The 16495-nt window shown below is 42.9% G+C and overlaps 1 protein-coding gene across 1 annotated transcript in view; it reads left to right on the top strand.

The window, feature by feature from the left end:
* CLIC5 (chloride intracellular channel 5) overlaps positions 1-16495 on the top strand; it is a 73632-nt gene continuing 57137 nt past the window's right edge. The window contains exon 1 of the mRNA XM_063317514.1: positions 1-496. Coding sequence (XP_063173584.1) covers positions 62-496 — 435 coding nt within the window. The 5' untranslated portion in view covers positions 1-61. The remainder of the gene's footprint in view (positions 497-16495) is intronic.

The following is a 16495-nucleotide window of genomic DNA, read 5'->3' as shown; positions in this document are numbered from 1 at the left end:
TCAGCATCACCACTTTAATTTGAATTCCCGGAGGAACAGATAATTCATTGAGTTGTTTGTCATGGAAAATGGGGAGCTTAGCAATGTATATGAAAAAACAGAGAAAACTAGGTTTTATGAAATTCCAAATTTAGAGGAAGGAGAATGTGAACAAGTTTCTAATCAGAGCACTGGAGATTCACCCTCTCCTTGTTTAATTGCCATGCTAGACAACATGGACATCAGATGTAAGAATAGCATAGAAATTAGCCAGCAAAACTCTTGTTCCTCCCAGCATGGCTTTGATAGGGGAGAAGAAACAGATTCTCCACAAGATGGTCCTGAAGACCAGCAACACTGCGACAAAGATAGAGAGGACAGAGCATTTGAAAGAGCAATGAATACTGAGGGCATTTTCAAAAGTTTTAAAACTACTGTCAGATTTCCCTGCAGCCAGAATTCAGAAGAAAACAACAATTTTCCAAAAGAAGAACATAAGATTTTCCTTATTGTTAAGGTAAGTGCTTTTGCTGAGTATAAATACAATTATTTAGGCTCAGACATTACATAGTTTTCCCCTAACAATTGGGGAAAAGCAATATCTTCATTATAGGATTGTAATTTTACTTTTCTGGCTGGTGAAGGATTGAACCATATTCTTGCATGTTCACATCATGTTGATCCAATAAGAAATAACACCTGCCTCATCCCTATCCAGGATCAAAATGGCAGCAGTTGCCTATAGCTAATGAAAACTGCAATACTATATCTGTTTTTCAGGGAATAAGATTAATTGAGAAAACAGAGAAATTTGTGGTAGTTTGAATGTTTCACCGAGTTGTTAAGCTTCTTTCAAAGTATTAGAGATTTGTAATACCTTTACAAACTTCACATGCATACTGTCAAATCACTTCTCTGCTATATCATAGTTTTTTCCTTTTCTGAATTTATTGTTTGTTGGGAAGAGCATATACTTTACAGTATTTAAGTCAGTGTAGTGCCTTCTCCAGCAGTGTGTGTGGAATGAGAAGGCATAGTGAGTGTCGACTCTCCAACTTATTCTCAGAGTAAAAACAGACCCTTGTTGTCATTCAGTTACTGCAGAGGAAGTGTACAGATGTTAAGGGGATGGATTTGTTGGTGCTCATAGAGGAGCAAAATGAGCAAAAGTCATTTCCTTGATTGCATGTTTGGAACTTAATCTGTTCTATAAATTATGCAGAATGTGTCTTTGCAAGCCTGCTTTCTCTCCTCTATACACAAGTACGCTGGCTGCAATCTTGTACTCACTATCCTTGGAGAAAGCCATTGAACTGAATGGAGTCTACTTCCCAGTAGAGATGCCTACAATCGCACTTTAAATTACCTGGTGATATTTGCGTGGTTTTAGGAAAGATGCTTTTTTTCCCCTACAGATTGATCTCTGTCACAGGATAAGTAATCTGGGAAGAACTTTGGTAAATCTATGGGTTCTTCTTCCATAATTTGAAATAGTAGCTAAGTTATCAGATACAAGGGAGGGCAGAATTCCTCTGCTTCTAAATGGTGGTGCAGAAAAAGGAATTTCCACAAGTTTAAGGCTGAGAAAAGGTTTGGTGGTTGAAGTTCTATCACCTTTTAAAATATGATAGTAATGGCTTTCCTCCATTTTACTGTATTTTTATTAAAGTACACATGAAAGTGTTAATAGATTTAACCTATTAATATTTTTTTAATTACAGAATTTAAAAAGGCTTCATGTTAGTGACATCAAGGAAACAAATCTTTTAGATTTTTAGGGAAGCATAACATTTTCTTTCCTTGGTACATATTTGGTATCTCAATTCTTTACTGTGTCTGTAATATAATTAACAATCCTAAGAACAGAAACATTTTAATATACTATTAGGATAAAAATGATGGAGAATAATGGATGAGGTTGGTTTACCATCAAGGAATAACCAACTAGACAGGTTCTATCCAGGTTTTGAAACTAATATGCACTGCTCTGAAAAACATATAAATGTTCCCTCCAGTTGGTGGTGGAAAAAAAATTATTTCTTATATTTTAATAGTTTGCAGTGCAACTCTATAAAATGTGGTTTGCTTCAGAGGTGATAAGAGTATTCAGGTTATTGCTGAATAAATACAATGATCTGAACAGAACATGTGAGATATAAGTACAATACGCACATGCTAATTTATAGTCTACTCAGCTGTTACAGAAAACTTCCTTCTCCATTATACCAGGACATTATTTATTTAAAACTCATGATTGTCATCTGAATATGCTCTTAAGTATTTTATATGTAACAATGAGCAAATCATGTTTTTTCAGATTATTTCTCTGCTAAACAGTGTAATGAATATAATATTTTACCAAAGGGTTTGGGGGAAGACAATATTAACAAGATCTTTAGCAGCACAGTTCTATTTTTGGTTATTTTGGAATAGCCATGAGATAAGACTGAATTCCATTCTGTACCTAGATAGTCCTCAATTATACTAGTTCATTATTCAGAGACTGTTTGCAGATAGTGGAAGACTAACAAATAGTTTCTGGGTGCTTGAGGCAAGTTTGAACTTGCTAGACATGAACAAAGGTTTCCATGGGTTATGTTTTATATACAAAATGAAATGGTTCCCAGATAAGTTTCTGTCCATAGATCATACTTCCATAATTTCATGAATAGTTATAAGATCCCTAATCCAGTGTTTATTACTGTATGTAAAATAAGTTAACATTAATGCATTGAACAAAACATTTGTATATTAAATGGAGGCATCATATTGTTAATGATTGTTCAATTGTTCAGGGAGAAATAACTACTGCATGCTAAAGTTATGAATGTAAAGAACAAAAGAAAGTACTTTCTAATTTTTTACTCTCTGTTTCTGAAGTGTATAATTCCCTTTCCTAGCAGGAGTTGAGCTATTTTGCAGGTTCAAGCTACATATTGACTAGGCCCTTCAGATATTGCTGAACTAGAACCTATAGTAAGCCGAGCATCTTCAGCTTATCAGGGGCTCCTGTATGCAATTATCACACAGGGATAGGAGGTCAGGAGGAAAGAATGCCAACATCTTGCCAGTCTACTGACTGTTGATAATCGTCTTCTGTCAAGGTTAGTCCCTGGGCTGCTCCCATCCTGCAATAGGCATTGCTGTCTGCCTGTATAAGTGCTTAATGCAACTTCTTTCATTGGTACAGTCCCAGGAGGCTCTTAGGATGGCAAAACTAATTTGAGGACTGCATGTGGCTTGCATGGATTGTCTACTTCTGCTTTATGCCATATCAAATCTTATGCCATACCAAAGTGTGATTAACACTCTACCCTTGTGCTGTGGGTTCCACTGAGGAAGTTAGCCTCTTTCTTCCCAAGAGGAGAATCATTGAAAAGGCAAAGCACGCACTGGCCAAAGAAGGGGCAGTTTGCTTCACGTATTTTAAGACTGTCTTTATTTTTCAGGGACGTAGTTCACACAATACTCAGCCCTATTTTGTTTAACCATGTTTTATTGAAGAAACCTTAATTGACTAGTTCTCACATTATGCTAGGCTAAACTGTGGCTCATGAGCCACAATGACTAGGTTCGCTTACTAAGCCAAAGCCAAACAAATCACTTTATGACTTAGTATAATGTCTGAGCCAGGTAATATATTTTTACAGGGCTTTATGTGTTAAATAGTTCTGGTTCTCAGTGGCTTTCCCCTGGAAATCTGATCAACTTCACGGTGAAGAACCTTGTTCAGTTTATATATAAAGAGAGAGAAAGAGAAAAAGATAAAATGACTGAAGTATTACATTGTTGGATATTATATGAAATTATTGTTGCATATTGCATATTGCTAGAAAGCCAAACAGTACCATTAAGATGAAAAATATAATTTTAATGAACAAGCAAGTTAAAGGAGCCAGTGTGGGGTAGTGGCTAAGGTGTTGGACTAGGAACAGGGAGATCTAAGTTCACCCCAAGCCAGGGAAACTCACTGAGTGATTTTGGGTCCATCATTCTTTCAGCCCAGCCTACCCCACAGGACTGCTGGGGAGGGGGAAATTGAAGGTAAGTGTGGCATTCCCACCATCTCATATTCCTGAAGAAAACATGAACCGGTAACTAACAAATATTCAAAATAAGCTGGTAATGTATAATTTTAATGTGAAACAAAAATTAACGAATTGTGTAAGAAATTATACAAATGTGATTATATCATAACATTAATATGAAATGAAGTAACTGTCATGCACTGATAAAGATGTTTATGCATACAACACCGTGGTTTCAGTATAAAGATATCTGTAGGGTTAATTTGAAAGGAGATGGCAGAGATTGAAGAAATCCTGTTTACAATCTGAGACTGTACAGTTAGGGTTATCTAAGACTTCAGAAAGAAGAAATAGTGGATTTCTTTGTTGTTTTCTTCTTAAAACTGGTTCAGATATTGAGTTTGAAGAGAATCAAACTTGTTATTATCTGTGTAGTATTCATTTATTTATTGTGCAGCTGCTTAAGTGACTGTTTATCAGCTGTCTACATCCATTACTGGCTGAAGTAGTTCCTTATGCTATGTGTTGAGATGTGAAATTTATTTTTAAATTATAAATGATTTAAAGCTGGAGCTGAAATAGAAATAAAATGATTGCCCAAGCATTAAAATTAAAGCTTTTGAATCATGCACTGTTGCATTGCTCATGTTAGACTGTTTTGAAATGCTCAGTAGAGGAAATAAAATGAACTAATTAGTGTGACAAACTGTACGGAAACTTTAGCACAAAAGTATCAAGGTGTGTCATTAAAAATAAATAAGGTCCGATCTCTAAGGAAAACAAGAAAGTAATACATCTTACTAAATCAACATGCAGGATATTATTCATTTATAAAAGGTATGCAGCACCATTCCTACCAGATCATAGTATATCAGAGAATTAAAAGTATGCTTTTGTTTCTTCATAATGCATATTAATTGAAACAAAAACAGAAAAATAGCTCATTTAATTAAATATGGCTTTCCTTTTCTTAACAAATAAACAATCCACAAGGCTTGTAAAATTTTAAATTCACTGATAGAACTTGAGCCTAATTCTCACTGGGATGCCAACCAGGTTTATCACCTCCATTCTTACTGAGATATGGTATCTCAAGTTTATTGCTTCAGATTGGATTGTTCAGTATTAAAACAATCTGAACCACCAAAATTCTGGGTATTAACAACATGAATCCTATGGAGAATCATTACTTTTTTTTTTAATTTTGAGCAAGCTTCTTCCTGTTTATTTTTAATGGACTCAGAAGTGACCTTATCTTTAATGCAATTATTCAGTTATTTTCTAAGCCAGTTCAGTGTTTGGACTTACACACATCTCCCTCTACAGCTGCCCCATATCCACAAAACCACTTATACCCATTTCCTTTAAAGTGGGGGTGCACAACCTCTCTCATTTCAAGGGCCATGCTGAAGAGCCGATCTAACTATTGCTATCTCGCTTTTGTAATACGTTTGCACTAGGGACAGAGGAGATAAGCAAAATCGCTATTGAGCCGAGGCAAAGACCTGAAGGTAGCTTTGTGATTGGACCATGCCACCCGTTAGGGGACATGCGTCATGTCTCAGGCATATATAAAAGCTCCCGATACCTTCATCGTGTGTGGGTCATGCGGTTTCCCAAGAGAAGCCTGTATTGAACACCCAGCTGTTTGCTTGATCAAATAAACTTGTTGGAGTTAAATACGTGTTGTCTGAAGTGTCTGCATTGGGAAGTAAAGGTACTTCAGACGTTGGGACTCTACATTTTTGGCACCCAACATGGGGCTCGAAGGCAAATTCCTTCGGGCCATGAAACCGACCTTTAAGGTCGGTTTGCCTTCGTCTATGGATCCTGGGGAAAACCGCCCTCGGTAAGCAACGACGTGGCGGCGCGCCCCGGACCAATTGTTCGGCCACCTTATTGAGTAGAGGCGGGCGGCAGACCTCGTGGATTCCGAACCCGAACACCAAAACAACATGTATTTTAAAAGGGAAGAAGGGAGGGGGCAGAAAATGCATTGGGACACCAGGATATTCAGTACAGGTAAGGCATTTTTATTTTATATTTCTCCAAGATAGAAAAGGGAGGGGGCGGTGGTTGAAAAGGCCGATGGGCCCACACCTCGAGCTGACGGAAAGGCCTGAGAAACCTCCAAGGGTGGAGAAATAAGGATTTAACAGAGGAAGATGGGTAATGAAGCTTCGAGTTTGAGGAAAAGGACTTGTGGGAAGCCAGGGAAATCGGTGGGTGAGGAAAACACCCCCCTATCATGTATATTAAAGCATTTTAAAGAACTATATCCCCAATTGGTGTATAAAACGAATTTGAAGCCTGACAGTTTGAAGTTCTTGTGCAGCCATGTTTGGCCACGCTACTTCCTAGGGACAGGCCGCAGAAAATGGCCGCCTGGCGGGACCCTATTGGAAGAAATTATACATGATATGGAGGTCTTTTTGGCAACCCAAGGGAAAACGGAGGAACAAGACTATCTGGGATTCTTTTTGAATTTAGCTGAACAAAAGGATCTACAGCATGAGTGTAACGTTAGGGAAAGGGTGGATAAAACGGCTCTAACTTGTCCCGCGCGGGTCCGTTTGGGAATTTCCTCTGCCATATCGTCAGCCCACTGCTCCCCTCCCTCAGGACTCTTTACCCTCTCCTGCCGCGGTAGAGCCCCACGCACCTGGAGAGTCTCTTATTGATTTTTCTAGCCCTCCCCACACTCGTTCCGGCCATCCCTGTGCCTCAACCTCGACGGCTCACTTATTGGCACCCTTGAGGCAAGTGCCGACGGGGGACGGATTGACCTTCATGCATACCCCTTTCTCCACCACCGATCTCTTTAACTGGAAGGAAAGTCTTCCCCTTTACAGGGAATCACCCCAAAGATACATGGATTTAGTGGAGCAGATAATAGCGACCCACTGCCCCACTGTTCCTGATCTCTTTACCTTGTTGTCTGGCCTTTTAGGGGCTGAAGATAAACGATAAGTCCTAAAAGCCGCTAGTGAACATTACGCCCCTTTACAGGCCGCAGCAGCCAAACGGCATGATCCTGACGCTGCCTGGCCATTGCCCCACATGCTTTTGAACCCGACATACGAGGCGGACGCCAATAACCCGCATGGTCTTATGGCCTTTAATCATGCTAGGCAGGGCATCCTCCAGGGGTCCCCAAGACGGTGAATTTCCACCGGGTTCACCAGATATTACAGGAGCTGAAGGAATCTCCCACTGATTTCCTTAATCACCTGAAGGATGGTTTTCGCCAGTACACTGATCTAGACCCGGACGCCCCTGGCAATGAGGTTATCTTAAAAATGACCTTCATAGGGCAGTTGGCCCCAGACGTAAGAAGAAAATTGCAGAAGTTGAAGGCCCCCACCGCAGAGGGCCTAGAGAAACTGATTCAGTTAGCCTTCACTGCATATGCGCTCTGAGGTGAGGAAGAAGAGAAGAAGGAGAAGAAAATGCGCCATCAGGCACATTTATTAGCTGTCGCCCTCCAGAGTCCCCCACACCCCTCTTCGGGCTAAGACCTCCGCCCATGACAGCCTAGACCCCCGATTGTGCAGGGAGGTTTCCAGGCACCCCTCAGGAGAGACCAGTGTGCCCTCTGTAAGCAAGTGGGGCATTGGCGCAATGAATGCCCCTGGAATCGGGGCCACCAGGGCCCACCCCCACGACTTGGGAAGGGAGGGCCATCTCGTCAGATGTTTCAGGGGGAGGTAGAGGACATGCCCAATTCCTTCTGATGTTCCTCCAGGGGCAGCCTTCTTCTCTCCTCCCCCGAGCCCCTGGTGGAGTTGGAAATCAGGGGAAGGTTATGTAAATTCCTCATTGATACGGGAGCAACTTTCAGTGTCCTCTGTGACGCTCCTTCCCAAGCATATTCAGGATGTCAGGTTCCTTTGACCGGGATATCAGGAGAAGATTGGCAAGCCGTCGTGACCACCCCCTTACCGGTGGATTCGAAAATCTGGTACTCCGGAACCCCTGGATTTGCCAAATTCGCTATCCCCCACCAGGCTAAACTGTTGCCTGGGGCACTGCCTGTTGCCATCCAGCAATAGCTCATTTTGCAAAATGCTAGGAAAGGGATTCAGCCCCTCATTTCCTTGTTTCAACAAACTGGCTTACTAGTAGTGTGTGAGTCACCATGGTCCACCCCTATTTTTCCAGTTCCTAAGCCTGACGGAACCTGGAGGTTTGTCCAGGATCTGAGGGAGGTAAATGCCCGAGTGATTCCCCTCCACCGCATGGTTGCCAACCCATATACCATTTTGACTACCCTGACCAGGTCACAAGTCTGGTATACGGTGATAGATTTAAAGGATGCATTCTTTTGCATCCCCCTAGCCAGCCTTTGTTTGCCTTTGAGTGGCAGGAGCCCTATACCCACCAGACCACTCAGTTGACCTGGACCCGGTTACCCCAGGGATATAGGAATAGTCCCATGGTGTTCGCAGCGGCCTTAAGCCGAGATCTTGCAGAATTCTCGGCTGCCCCAGCCTCCCTCCTCCAGTATGGAGATGACCTGCTACTAGCAGCTGAGACGAGAGCGGTATGCACCCAAATTGGGATCGGACTTCTGAACCATCTGGCTGAGCGGGGATACACAGTCTCCAAGGGAAAGGTCCAATGGGTTACCCAGGAGGTTCAGTACTTGGGATATGTGATAAAACAAGGCTTTCGCTCTCTACACCCTAGTCGCTTGAGAGCAGTAGCATCCTTACAAGAGCCCCCAAACCTCAAACAGCTGAGGTCGTTCCTGGGTGTTACTGGGTTCGCCCGTCTGTGGATACCCGGCTACTCCCTGATGGCTAAGCCCTTATACGGCTTGACTCAAAAGGATGTGGCATGGGATTGGACGGGAGAGCACAGACAGGCCTGGGCTAGCCTTAAAAATGCATTAGCTCAAACAGCAGCCCTTGTGCTTCCGGACCAGAGCTGACCCTTTTCTCTCTATGTTACCGAGCGACGAGGATATGCCCTGGGGGTGTTGATTCAACACCTGGGGACGGAGTGGTTACCCATGGCCTGTTTGTCACGGACTCTGGACCCGGTGACCCTTGGTTGGCCCGCTTGCTTAAGGGCTGTGGCGGCCACGGCCATTCTGATCCAGGAGGCCCAGAAGATAGCTCTGGGAGTGCCTATGAGGGAGTACAGCTCCCACTCAGTAGCCACCCTGTTGGAACAGAAATTACCTGCCTGGGCTACTGCGGCCCGGGTATCCAAATACATGAGCTTGATCCTAGAGCAGGAGAATGTTTCCCTGTGCCGCACCAAACAACTCAACCCTGCCACTTTGCTGCCTGTACCCGAAGCACCGAGCCAGCCGCACGATTGCCTCCAGGCCCTCGAGACCGTGGTGAGCATCTGCCCAGATCTAGTCACAGAACCCCTCAAACGGGCGGATGGGTATCTATGGACTGACAGGTCGTTGTTCGTGGAAAATGGAGTTTGTCACACGGGTTTCGCCATCGTTACTGAAGATGGCTTGCTGTACAGGGAAAAGCTGCTGACCCATTTCTCTGCCCAAGCGGCCAAACTGTTGGCGCTCATCAAGGCATGTGAGCTATCTGAGGGATTGCGAGTGACCATTTTTGTTGATAGCCATTTTGCCTTCCTAGCGGCCCATACGCATTGTGCTTTGTGGAAGGCCCGGGGTTTCCACGGGCCTGATGGGAAGCCATTGAAATTCAGGATCCTACTGGAGGGAAACGTTTCCCCATATATTCATAAATTGTCGCAGGTCCTGTCTGATTTGCATTCCCAGGATGCCGCTGCATTACCTCTCCAACATCTATTGTCCATACTGTGTGTGCCCCCTGGATCCTGGGTTCGAGTGAAGGAACTGGATCCAGAGGCAACCGAGCCCAAGTGGTCATCACTGTGACAGGTTCTACTCAGCACCCCTACGGTGGCGAAAGTTGAGGGTCTTAAGTCGTGGGTATATTGCTCCAGGCTTAAGAAGGTTGAACCACCAGCTGAGGAATGGCAGTGTTCTTCGTTGAGCCCGCTCAAACTTAAAATACGACACAGACATTCTGATACCCACTCGACTCTAGGAGAACTCTTTGAAGGGCCTCAGTAGTGTACTTAACTCAGTTGGATGGGGCTTGAGCATCTTTACATGTAAGGAAGGGATAGGGGTTGTGATGTGTTGCATGTTTCTATGTGTTTTTTTCTGAGGTCAGACTCCTTAAGCTTGTAATGTGGGCGAAGGGACTACCACAGTTTCTGGGATCCTTCTGCCTTTATTGGCACCAGGATGTTCAAAAGCCTAAAACTCGTGGGATGGTACCCCATCTTAGGGCTCCTCCTCCGAATACCCTGGAACAGCTCGGAGTGCAGCAGGTGCTATAAGACTCAATGTATAGGGAGGCAAATCTATCGTACCTTCGAATATCATACCCTGATCCAATCCCCTTGCTACTCCATATTGGAGGAATGTACTGATAGTGGCAGACGATACTATCAGGTGCAATTGAAGACCAGTACAGGGAGCATTCATGGAATTCAGTGTCCTAAACCCATTTTGGGTAACCAACACCCTTATTGGGCGTGTAAGACCGTGGGAGGGCAGTGGGGGGCTGGACAGCAAGTGCTCAGAGATATACAGAGGGAAATGGTTGTCCAAAGGGGCAGAGCTAAACCTGGCCCCTCGCCAACCCAGAGATCCCCTCCGCCCCAGCCTTGGAGGGAATTGCTAGAAGAAATCCCTTTACCACCCCCCGAGAAGAACTTATATATAGATTTGGCCCAGCGCATAATCCAAGCCTTAAACCTTACGTCCTGTTGGATCCGTGGAGGTTTAACCAATGGAAGACAGTGGCTGTGGCACCCCATCCCGGTAGAACCTGATGACCTTAACCTCACCTTGGCCCAGAGGCCTCTTACGGGACCACAACAATGGCAAGTTGATCCAGGAATTGAAGGCCTGCATTGCATCCAGCGGGAAGGGAGAGTCCACATAAGATCGAGTTCCTGTAAATTCACCCTCGTCACCGAGACCCAGTCCCAGAACGCCACTTGGGTGCCAAAATTGGCCAATGAAACTACACCCTTTGCCAACTCCCCGATTAGCTACCTATGGGCATCCCCCTGGAACTCATCAATTCCTTGGGATGCTCCCCTGGGGTTTTACTGGATTTGTGCGAAGGAGGCCTTAGAGCAGTTACCTAAGGAATGGGGAGGGTCCTGCTATTTAGGGGCTCTAAGGCCTAACTTCTTCCTCCTTCCTCAGAACAAAGGAGGTGAGTTAGGAGTCCCAATCTTTGACGACCTTAGGCGAGCTAAATGTTCCGCCCCCATTAGCACTGATTTAACGGCGGGAGGAAGGCAAGTCTGGGGAAAGGACGATTGGCCGCTGGAACGTATCATTCAGTATTATGGACCGGCCACTTGGGACCAGCACGAAATAACTTATGGGTACCGGACCCCTATATATATGTTAAATCGTATCATTCGGCTTCAGGCGGTTTTAGAAATCATCACCAACCAAACAGCCGAAGCGCTGATACTGCTGACCCAACAAAGCACCCAGATGCGCACCGCAATCTACCAGAACTGTTTAGCCCTGGATTACCTCTTAGCAGAAGAGGGGGGCGTATGTGGTAGGCTCAATCTCTCCAATTGTTGCTTGGAGATAGATGATAATGGGAAAGCCGTGACCAATATTGCAGATAACATCAGGAAGCTGGCCCACGTGCTGGTCCAAACATGGGTCACCAAATGGCCTGATTGAGGGGGCAGCATTTTCAATGGGGCTTGGTGGAAAAAGGTTGTGTTCATCCTCCTCTGTGCAATGACAGGGCTCCCTTTTCTCCCTTGCATTGTCATGAGTGAGGATGGGAGCCCCCTGCTCGCCATCCTCACTCATGACATGCATAATCCCTTGTTTTATGCGCCTAGTCACCCATGTGGTCCAAGGTATGCAATTTGCTACTATGCCCTCGGACCCCAAGACGGCCGTATCCGGGAGGGGCACGCTTATGCTCATCAGAACTCTACCTCCAGGAGATCCCAAAAGGATACCCAAAGATGTCCAGTGGATGCTGCGACAACAGGGTTCTTGTAGATCTGTAGCTCTCTCTTAACTGAACAAGCATGTCCGGAAAAAGGAAAAGGGTGGAATGAAGAGCGGACCTAACTATTGCTATCTCGCTTTTGTAATACGCTTGCACTAGGGACAGAGGAGATAAGCAAAATCGCTATTGACCTGAAGGTAGCTTTGTGATTGGACCCTGCCACTCCTCAGGGGACATGCGTCATGTCTCAGGCACGTATAAAAGCTCCCGATACCTCCATCGTGGGTGGGTCATGTGGTTTCCCAAGTGAAGCCTGTATTGAGCACCCAGCCATTTGTTTGATCAAATAAACTGTTGTTGAAATTAAATACGTGTTGTCTGAAGTGTCTGCATTGGGAAGTAAAGGTACTTCAGATGTTGGGACTCTACAATGCTAGGTTTAATGTGGCATGTTGAGGGCCACTCCCCAAAAGTGGGCTGAATCAGGGTCTAGTTTGGGATGACATTCAGAACTTTTAAAAGGCAAAATGGGTGCATTGCATTGCAAGTTTTAATGATCCCGTTCCACCTCTTAAAGCCTTCAAGTCACCTTAAAAGCAAATGAGGGCCCAGGTTTTGACCCCATCACTCTGGGGATACTGATGGGTTTCATGCAGCCTTTTTCTTTTTTGCAGCTGTTCTTTAATGGCTCCAGCAAGAATTAGCAATGGTAGTACATGACAAAAGGGAGGGAGGTGTTTAATGTCTACCAGTATGTCTAATTTGGTTTTCACCAACTTGATGTTCTCCAGATATATAGTAATCATTTCGAGAATTCTCAGCAGGTATACAACCATATTCTCAGTTCATCTGGAGAATACTATGTTGGGAAAGGCTGCTGTAGGACACTGAAAGGGTTTTTCTGATAGCTACAGTAGAGCTACATCTCTGACAGTATCAGTGACCTACCTGCCAAATTTGGGCCAGCTCTGAGAACCTCTTCCTTGCTTGCCAGTGGTGCCAAATTTCATGGCAAACTGCTGGGATCTAAGCTGTAGTTAGATGAAAGGCTTAAAATTCAGCTTAGGCTAAAGATGACAAGTAGAAAATGTCTATGGGTGAATTTTATATAAAATTAAGTAATAATACTTCAGTAATAGTTTAGAATGAATTGCTTATCTTCTATGTTCATTTCAAATGCCTCATGTGATGACAGAATGCTTTAGGGTTTTTCTATGTGTGATTCAGAACAATTACCAGTTTGTGGGGGGGAATTGAGATAGACAATGATCTAGCTATTTATCTAGTCTGTTTAGGCTTTCATCATCTCCTCCTGGATTTCTTGGAAGCAAATGACTTCTAGCCACTGCTTCAAGAAGAAGGTTTATTTTATTTAATAATGCAAGCCAAGAAGTATATATTTCTAGCTTTGGCTTCAGTTCCTTTTTGAGTTCAGCCATCAGCATGCCAGAACACAGATTGTGGGACTTCCGTGGTCACCCACCTATTTCCTAAAAGCCACAGGAATTTTCATCCTTTCCTTCCTTATAATGCAACTGTGGCTCTACTACAGGCTGCTATGCCTTTCAAAAGGGTTTGGGAATCAGAGGAGTTGGCACAGAAATACCATACACCTGGCATTTCACAGACAAGCCTGGTTCTTAAACTCTGAATGCCTCATTCAGCCAGGAATTTAAGAAGGTCTAAAATGTCTGGGATTGCTTGTTTATGTTTAAAGTGGGTAGCACAGCCTTGCTCCCAACCACTTCCTCCAACTTTCTTCCTTCTCTTTCCATGTCTGTGTACCATCTTGCTCTAATGGCACAACCTCTTCAGTAAAACATATGCCACTTCAGAGTGTCTTCTTCTTTCTTTAATTACATATGGTAATCGTAACTTGGCACAAAGTAATGAATTCTTCCCTGGTTCTCAGATCTGACCCCAAAATTTGGGTCTCACAAGCTTGCCACATCCTCCAAGAAAACTGCAGTATTTCTTTTTTTTTTAATAAGAATTTTATTAAGTTTGAAAAAAAAGATAAAAACTACAAAAAACTAAAAACTAAAAAAGAAAAAAAAATGCGAGAGATTACATAAAGTGACTTCCGACTTTCAACAACAAGAATATACTGCAATTTCCATATTCAAAACCCTTACTCTATATCAAACCAAAATCACATTATTTCTGTAAATCCTTCCACTGGCACATATACAAATCACTAATGCAATTGCTCCTTCCCCTTATAGAAAAAACAAAAATAATATATAAATCTCTAAATCAATTTCCCTCCCCCCCCCAAAAAGAACATTTATTTGATTCTTTCCTTCCTATCACTATTCTATATATTTCTGTCCACTATAACAAAAATCAAATTATAAAAACATATAAATTGTCTACTTTTATAATTAATAATACTACAACAATCTTATCCCTATTAAACCTAAAAACCAATTATTATTCTACCTTATAGATGCCTTATAAATCTTATACTGTAGATCAAACAAACCTTTTAAAAATCCGTCAAATCTTTAAAGAAAAATGAAATCATATAAGCCTTAATATCAAACCAAATACATATTCTTAATTTTTTTTTATCCCACATCAAAATATAGCAGAATGTTTACTTGTCTCCACATAAGGCATTTTTCATAAAGACATCAAACAGCCCAATTGCCCCCTTTAATAAATCAAACTTCTCAGCAGAAAACCTCCCACAGAATACAGCCATTTCATTCCCTAAACAATCCCTTAGAGAAACAACATCAGTATCTTGCAAGTCAGACTGTAACTCCTTCATCACCAAAGTGTATTTGTCACCTGGTGTTTCTTCAGAGAATCTATTCTCACTGTTGGGAAAAATATCTTCCTCTTGATAACACTCTTCCTCTCCCTCCAGAACATCCACAACCAGCTGACACAGTTTAGAGGAGATATCCCGAGTGTCTTGTAGAATAGCTTGAAAGGTATCATGGAGAATCTGTTTGAAATCACAACGAAGCCAGAATGAAGCTCTGAGAAAATTTCCTTAAGGTCGTCCATGTTTCAGGCAGTAGATTATAGTGCCCCCTGGATACTTGACTAGCACTAATAGAAGCTAGTCAGTTAACAAAAGGCTTCCAAGCGTTATTGGGTGCTACTGACAAAAGAAAAGTTATTAAGTGATATTGACAAAAGAAAAAGTATAGGAACCAACAGTTGGGGGTTCAAGGAAAGTGAACAGAAAAGACTCAAGACAGATTCAACATGTAGGAAAACACTAAATCCTTCAAATTAAATACAAAAATAATAATGGAGAGATAATTATTCTCAGTTGTCCTTAATATTTAAATGGGAAGTAAGCCAGAATTTTTTAAAAAAACTTTTTAAAATTAATCCAGAAATAACAATAAGCACCAAGAGATTTCACTTCTTCTTGTAAAAAGCCTTTCTTGGGGTACATAAACTTAAAAATATATAAACTAGGTGATTTAGAAATGGGGAAGGCTCAACCTAGTGTCCCATTAAGGCTGCAGCACGGTCCAGAAATGATGGCGTCCCCGACTCCCATCATCTATTACCAAATTAGCGCCAATGCTGTTGGCTATCCTCAGCCTACAAGGTGACATTCAGGAGTACAAATAGGATAATTCCGAGCATTTTCTGTCCATGAAAATGCTCTAGGGCATCAGGAAAAACCTGCCTTTGTCCCCCCCATCCAAAAAACAACACCAGTGCTGCCAGGTCGGCCTGCTGAGCTCATGGGCACAGCTGTTCAGTCGGCCATATTCCCACCAGAATCCAAAACTACAGTATGGAGTCTTTGGTGCTCTCTGAGCCTTGTTTCATTGCCAGACTAGGCAACATCTTCAGTGCGAAGAGGGAGTGGCCCTTGCTCTCAGTTTACATTCTGTGGCTTGCCCTGCTTGTCCTTGTGGGGGTGTCGTTCTCTCCTTGGGAGTTCTTTGATTGGGCTGTTGTTTGCTGCTTGGTTGATTGCCTGAGTTAATGGTTCCTTGATTAGGGTGTATTGTGCTGTTTGATGGTTCATCTGGTGTTAATCCTACTGTTGATTTTTGCATATCTGAGTGTTGATTGCTGGCAAGGGAGTGTACTGGTCTTTTGGCTTTTCTATTGTCTCTTTTGAATGGTATGTAAATGTTGTTTACCTCTATGTGTCTGTTGATAGCTCTTTGTCTGAGTGCCAGGCTTCCAGGAGTTCTCTGGCGTTTTTGGATTTGGCTTGGTTTAGGATGTTCACAGTTTCCCAGTTGAAACTATGGTTGAGTCCGTCCATGTGTTGTGAGCTTAAGTTCTCATCGTGTCTTCTGACTGCTAGTTGGGGTTCGTGGATGTGCTCTGCTAGTCTTCTGCCTGTCTGTCCCACATAGTGGCTGTTACAGTCTTTGCATTGTACGTTGTAAATAACTCCTGTTTTTTCTTCTTGGGCTATTGGGTCTTTTGGGTTGCTTAATATGTTTTGAAGAGTTTTAGTTGGTTTATGTGCTACGGTGATGTCAT

The sequence above is a fragment of the Candoia aspera genome, chromosome 1, assembly GCF_035149785.1.
Source record: "Candoia aspera isolate rCanAsp1 chromosome 1, rCanAsp1.hap2, whole genome shotgun sequence".
Lineage (NCBI taxonomy): Eukaryota > Metazoa > Chordata > Lepidosauria > Squamata > Boidae > Candoia > Candoia aspera.
This window is presented reverse-complemented; position numbering and strand designations above follow the sequence as displayed.